The sequence below is a fragment of the Bombina bombina genome, chromosome 6, assembly GCF_027579735.1.
Source record: "Bombina bombina isolate aBomBom1 chromosome 6, aBomBom1.pri, whole genome shotgun sequence".
Taxonomy (NCBI): domain Eukaryota; kingdom Metazoa; phylum Chordata; class Amphibia; order Anura; family Bombinatoridae; genus Bombina; species Bombina bombina.
Window position 1 is genome coordinate 344,204,623 of NC_069504.1, and position 7,410 is coordinate 344,212,032.

Genomic DNA, 7,410 nt, shown 5'->3' on the forward strand with positions numbered 1-7,410 from the left:
TGGTTAGTACATAGAATCTGGCCTAGTTTTGCACTTTTTTGTTTATATTTTTTATTTCACTGCAACCAACTTTCATAAATATTACATGAAACCAAACATTTTTCCTTCAGGATTCAGAAAGAACATACAAATTTTAAACAGATTTCTAACGTGCTTCTGTTAGGGACGCCTCAGGACAGGTTTGAAAACCAGTGGTCTAATTCACCCTTATCTTGAGCAGGACCTAACTCACTTTCACATCAAACAGCTCTATAGTCAAGAACCTGGATCTCAGTTTCCAAACGTTGTGTACTCCAGAATCTCTTGCTTAATCAAGAGATCCCTTTATGTCCATTATTCTTCTCTAGGTACAAAGATGCAAGTAGAGAACCAGCTGAAAAGTTCAAGCACAAACAAGAGGGTGTCACATAGCGTAACACTACATCGTCAGACCAAATAACACAAAATGGTACACTCACACTGTATGACACAAAATGCTATTGTGCAACAAGCTAGCTGGGTCTTGGCTCTTACACCCCTTTCTTCTCACGGCGAGTTCACAACAGGAAACCGAAAAATATGAATGACTACCATCACAGTAGGAAGGCATTTGATTTCATTTATTGGACTGGGAGTTGAACTCAGTCATCAACTTACAAAACACTACAAATGCAACAGGCAAGACAGTAATGTCACATAGTAAATCTGACACACAACCTATTATTGATATAGGTGACATGGGTGTGTGTATGGAGAGAGAAAGAGAGAGAAAAAGAGAGAAAAAGAAAAAAAGAGAGAGAAAAAGAGAAAGAGAGAGAAAAAGAGACTATGTATGTAGAAATGTGTATATATTTTTTATAAAAGTTAAAGTACAAATTGATCTGGTTTGGAAGAGAAACTATAAATAATACAGTTCTCTGATATTTTATGTAAGAAACAAAAATGGAATATGTACAAATACACAGTATAATGTTGTATACACACACACACATACATAATATTGAGGTTTTATTATATTACTCTCCACAGAAAACCAGTCATCATATGATGAAATTCAGATTATTTACCAGTATTGTGAAGTAAATGTATGTTCACATAAGCTATTAGTAATAACATTTTTTTTTTAAAAAAAAAAAAGAGAGAATATTTCCTCAGAAAGTAGTATAGAAAGGTCAAAACTGAAATGTGCATTGGTGCATTTAAATTTTAAATAGAAGCATGTTTGCAATATACTACCACATGCAAAAATGCTTCTAGTAAAAGTTATCACTGTTTTTTAGTGGCATACACATTTATGCTGTTAGTGACCCAAACACTTGCATTTAAGTCCTCAACGACCAGCGTCATACCCTGTACGTCGCTGCAGTCCTGGGCTTCTCTCTGCCGCGATCTTGCTCAAAATAGCGAGATTGCGCTATTTCTGCATGCCCCACAAGTGGGGTGCTGCAGAAATAGATTTGCAGAGTTGTTGATGCCAGCGATGGTGTCGATCGTTGGTGGGAGCCTTAGCAGGGAGGATGGTAGGACCATACTATGTACTATATGTGCCATAGTGTAAGAGGGCAAAAAGGATTTGGGAAAGGAATCTTGGAGGGAGAAGGGGTAGGGTATTGAGGGGGGGGCAGCTACACTACAGAAAAAAAAAAAATATGTATTTTTATACTGGCAGACTTTCTGCCAGTACTTAAGATGGGGGTGACCTTTGGGGGTGGGGGAGGGAAGAGAGCTGTTTAAGGAGGGATCAGGGGGTGGGATGTGTCAGGCGGGAGGCTGATCTCTACACTAAAGCTAAAATTAGCCCTACAAGCTCCCTGATTAACCCCTTCACTGCTGGGCATAATACACATGTGGTGCGCAGCGGCATTTAGTGGCCTTCTAATTACCAAAAAGCAATGCCAAAGCTATATATGTCTGCTATTTCTGAACAAAGGGGATCCCAGAGAAGCATTTACAACCATTTGTGTCATAATTGCACAAGCTGTTTGTAAATAATTTCAGTGAGAAACCTAAAGTTAGTGAAAAAGTGAACATTTTTTTTTTATATGATCGCATTTGGCGGTGAAATGGTTGCATGAAATATACCACACACACCTACGTAAAGTGTTATTTAGGGATTCCTGACAGATATCAGTGTTAAAATGTAACATGCAAATTTTGAGAAAAAAAAAAATGGTTTGTAAATAGCAAAGTGCAAAAAAAGCAAAGAACATGTAAACACTGCGTATTTCTAAACTCAGGACAAAATTTAGAAGCTATTTAGCATGGGAGTTTTTTGATGGTTGTAGATGTGTAACAGATTTTGGGGGTCAAAGTTAGAAAAAGTGTGTTTTTTGTTCCATTTTTTTCATCAAATTTTACAATTTTTTTTTATAGTAAATTATAAGATATGATGAAAATAATGGTATCTTTAGAAAGTCCATTAAAAATTGCGAGAAAAACGGTATGTAATATAAATGTATTGGTACAGTAAATGAGTAAGAGGAAAATTACAGCTAAACACAAACACCGCAGAAATGTAAAAACAGCCCTGGTCCTTAAGGGTAAGAAATTGAAAAATGGTCTGGTCCTTAAGGGGTTAAACACCACACCTTCTCAAAGAGTTATCAGTGGCTTTTAAGACACAAATTAAAGTGAATGGAGCTGCATGTTCTATTGGAAATGTGCATGCTTATAAATGTATGTGTACATATTTGACCCCCCTTTATTCTTTCATGAGTGCTTTCCCCTGCTCATCCAATCATCAGGTTAGCCACTCGGCTCACATATATGTAAGGGCTACATGACTTAGTATAGCTACACATGTGCCCTGATGCCCAAACGTTTTCGTGACCTGGAAGTGAAGTACACATGTGCATGTGCTAAATCACACATGCGCAGTTCCGGCAAAGGGGATTCCCAGTAACATACATGTGGAGCATAATAAAGAAATTTAAAAATGTACCTTTTTAAATGTTTTACTGCAATCTTTGTAAGGTGTAAAAATCAGACCAAATTTAATATATAAATACTTTATTATGCAGCAAATCCATGTCCCACACTTTACCATCACTTCACCAACAATACACACCGCCGCCAGCTCTCTAAGGGCTCGTTTCCATTGAGCCGCAATTAGGTTTGCGAGAGGTCACAACCTGATAAATATGCTGTCGGAAGCAATTTCGTTTATCGACTGCTTCCGATGGAGCGTTATACCTCAATATTGGCAGCCGGGGTTTGGCTGTTGAAATATGTTCACGTCCCATAGAAAGTATTAAAAGCCGTTAAGTGAAAAACTTATACTAGGTTTCCAATAAAACCGCAAACCGTTTATACACTGGCCTAGTTTCCATAGAGGTGGTAGAGTTTGGAAACTTGGTGTACAATTAAAAATCGCCATAGACTAATGGAGAGAAATGTTTTTACCATCAGTTTCCAAACTTTACCACCTCAATAGAATCTAGCTTACTGTCGGAGGCTGACGATACATTGAGAAAAATTACACCCAGCTCAACTGGCTGTAAAAGAGGAAAATTGAGCTTTGAGACCAATTTCCCATTGAAATTCTAAAACTTGCAAACAATGCAATTGTTTCAATGTAGAAAATTGTAATATTTATTGTTGTCCCATGTATAGGAAGAGTTGCACTTATTTTTTTATTAATATATTGGTATATAGGTATTTAAATATACAAATATATGCAAGCACATATATACAAAATTCAAAACTAGACCTATGCCTAGGGCAGCAATACATATTACATTTATATCTTAATTTTTTTGTTTCTCTTTAGTAGGTGATCACAGGTAAGGAGCACAGATCTTAAATGTAAATTTGTTAGTGTAATGTCGGGTTACCAAAGCAATTGATTGATTTTCAAGAAATCCGACATTGGATGGAAGAGTTAACGCAAACTTAACTTACACCTACACAAAAGGAGCGACTTCACATAATGCGCAAAATATTTCAATGGAAACCGGGTACTAAAATAGAGCCGTAAACTACTTTTAGCCGTCGGCAGCTTACGGCTCCATTTTTAACGACTCAATGGAAGTGAGCCCTAAGCAGGCATGGTGTTTGACTCCTGATCGCTTAATCACCCAAAGCATATGTACATATGTCGATGAAACAGTAATAGCTTATTAGAAGCATTTTTGCTAATGGAAGTATACTGTAAAAATGCCTCTATTTAAAATTTAAACACAATCATGCACATTTCAATTCAGACCTTTCTATCCTTTTAATTGCCACTATAATCTAGCATTGTAAATTTCACAATAATCTAAATAAAATGCAGCATAAGGATTACCATATATCCGTTTTCATAAATACAAGACTGAATGAGAAGAGAAAAAAAAAAATACACCACAAGCAAATTACTTGAATGCCAAGATTTTGAAAATCATACATTTATTAAAAATATGGCCTGATTTGCACATCCTAAAGGGACCAGTGTAATGTAAGATTGGTTTACCCTTAATGTGATTTATTATACCAGCTACAGAGTTCAAAATATGAGAAATTGCTACTTTAGGTTTATTTTTGCATATGGAATATCTGTTTTTGCCAATTGAAACTATAACCCAATCAAATGAACAGAGCATGCATTGAAACCAGACCCAAATGTGTGTGTTTGTGTACATGTATAGTTTAACACAATAACAAGATTATTCAAGACATCTTGTCAGTACAGATTTTGGTTTGCTAAGTGTTTATCTACCCAAGGCGAGACACCTATATTACAACATAATACACCCAAACGTTTGTGAATGATTTATCTCTATGCTGGTGAGTTTTTTGGTGATTAGGCTCTTAGAGAGGACATTTAAAAAAATGGTAATTTTAGTAACTCCCCCCCCCCCCACCCGGAGTAATTTCTTCTGCCCCTTCTTGTTTACATAGCTTTGATCATTTGGAAATCACAATACAGTCCCTTTAACTAACACATATATTTTGCCAATTCATAGGTTACTGTGCTACAAGATACATTTTGTAATAAAACATTTTGAAAGTAAAGTGGGGTGAGATAAAGCATTTAAAAGGATACAAAATATATTGTAGGGACAGACAGCAGATATGGTAAAAATATTAAATATTTATGCAAAATATGTTTAAGAGTAATACACCAAGGAATATATATATATATATATATATATATATATATATATATATTTTATCTATCTCACAGAATCAGTAGCTACACTATAGTAAGGAGGCCCCCTATTACCTTCATATGCTATTTGCATACTGCAAAAGTGTCCTAAATTTTTGTCTTTGGAGTTGCGTTACCTAAAAAAAATTATATATATATATATATATATATATATATATATATATATATATATATATACACACACATACACACACACACATATATTATAAATAATAATAATAATAATAATAAATATTATTTTGTCCCTCTCCCTGGAAAACCTAAAGTTTATAGTTCTATGTTATTTGTTCTGACAAAGAACATTAAAGGGCTATAAAATCCAAATGTTTTCTTTCATGATTCCGACAGCGCATACAATTTTAAACAACTTTTCAATTTTCGTATATTAGCTTTGCTTTATTCTCTTGGTATCCTTTGTTGGGGGTACAGCAACACATTACTGGGAGCTAGCTGAACACATTGGATAAGCCTATAACAACAAGCATATAAGTGCTGTCATCAGCTAGCTCCCAGACAGTGCATTGCTGTTCAGTCTACCTAGGAATACTTTTTTAAAAAAAAATAGATAACAAAAGAACAGAGTACATTAGAAAGTTGTTTAAAATTGCATTATTATCTATCTGATTCATGAAAGCAAAAATTGGGGTTTGTATGCCCCTTTAAATAGCCTCCAACGATCTAAACACACTGTTTACAATGTAATTGCATTCATATACAGAGGCAGAAACGGAGAGGCCAGAAATCAAAGTTGATGACTTCTTATGATTTGACCAATCGGAACTTAGCTTAGTTCCCCCTACAAACATATTGCGCAACACTGTCACTACAAATGTAAAGTACAACTTCTTACGAACAAACAACCAGCTCCCGCTGGGTTATTAGTGCACAAAACACAACATTAACAACGTAAGCAGTATGCCTTTCCTTTATTGCAGCACTGTTGTGATCACTTCCATCAGTTTATTAACATACAAAGCTTGACCCGCACATGAGCTGCCCACAAGCCTCGTCCCCTCCCTTCCCCCAATAAAAGTACCTCTTCAGTGGCCGTGGGACAATATGCGACGACAATTAGCGTGCTGACCACATTCAGAATAAGACCCACGATAGTAATGGTGTTAGGTGCCAACCACAAAGGGATTCTCTCTACCAGCCAATTCCAGTAGATCTGCATAGGAGGCTCCAGCAGGGAGCGCCCTGAGGCGTTGTACTTGTGCTCCTCTAGCCGCTTGAGCTGCAAGACTGTAAGGGGCTCATGAAAACACCGAGGCAGATCCATGCTCACAGGCAGTCCTGGATCCCTGCTTCCTTGAGAGCTGAGCAAGCTCTTCTGTATCTCTTCCGTATCTGCTCCCTAGCCTCCCTGTAGTATAAACTGGGCGGATAGGGAGGCCTTATCCCGGAAGGACAGCGCCACACCGGGATATTTAAACCGCTATTGACTATGGGTTAAAGTGCACTGGGGAGAAAGGATTGATTAGTGAGCTAGTACTGATAGTATTACTAAAATATCTCCTTGCCAAAAACATTCTCGCAACCTAGTGATAAATCGCTATTATGTTTTTGCAGTGTTAGGACAGTTTGCAGACTTTATTGCTGTTACTTTATTAGTGGGTATCCCGAGAAAAAGGACAACATATTGCTTTTATTTGATTTGAACTGAACATCTTACAATACTGCACATCCCAGTGTCTGACAAAAGTGCGTTTGTAGAGATAGTTTGAGCTCTGTTTTCATTTGGTGGATATTAGTTTTGCTGTTATTAAAGGAACAACACTTTGGGCTCTATTTTAAGGTCACCAGATTTTTAAAATGAAAACCGGGGACATTTTTTTTTATTGGTAAATGGTATTTTATTAGCATATTATTATATGCAGTGTATTTGGTATGTGTTTATAGAGTGATTGTATGATATTTATACGTTATTTCTCACATTTTGTCTGAGATAAAAAAAAAAATACTCCTTAGAATTTTTTGGAATATGACTACCAAATGGTTAAAGGGACATACAACCCACATTTTTTTCTTTCATGGTTCAGAAAGAACATGCAATTTTAAACATCTTTCTAATTTACCTCTATTATCTAATTTGCTTCATTCTCTTGATATTCTTTGCTGAAAAGAATATCTAGATAGGCTTAGTAGCTGCTGATTGGGTTCTGCACATAGATGCCTCGTGTGATTGGCTCACACATGTGCATTGTTATTTCTTCAACAAAGGATATCTAAAGCATGAAGCAAATTAGATAATAGAAGTAACTTGGAATGTTGTTTAAAATTGT

General features: G+C 36.1%; 1 protein-coding gene across 1 annotated transcript in view; it reads right to left on the reverse strand.

Annotated features, from left to right (window-relative positions):
• The window catches only part of CHPT1 (choline phosphotransferase 1), a 168,834-nt gene extending 162,279 nt beyond the window's left edge, over positions 1-6,555 (reverse strand). Inside the window, exon 1 of the mRNA XM_053716984.1 lies at positions 6,165-6,555. Within this exon, the coding sequence (XP_053572959.1) occupies positions 6,165-6,407 (243 nt within the window). The 5' untranslated portion in view covers positions 6,408-6,555. The remainder of the gene's footprint in view (positions 1-6,164) is intronic.
• Positions 6,556-7,410: the final 855 nt, after the last annotated feature.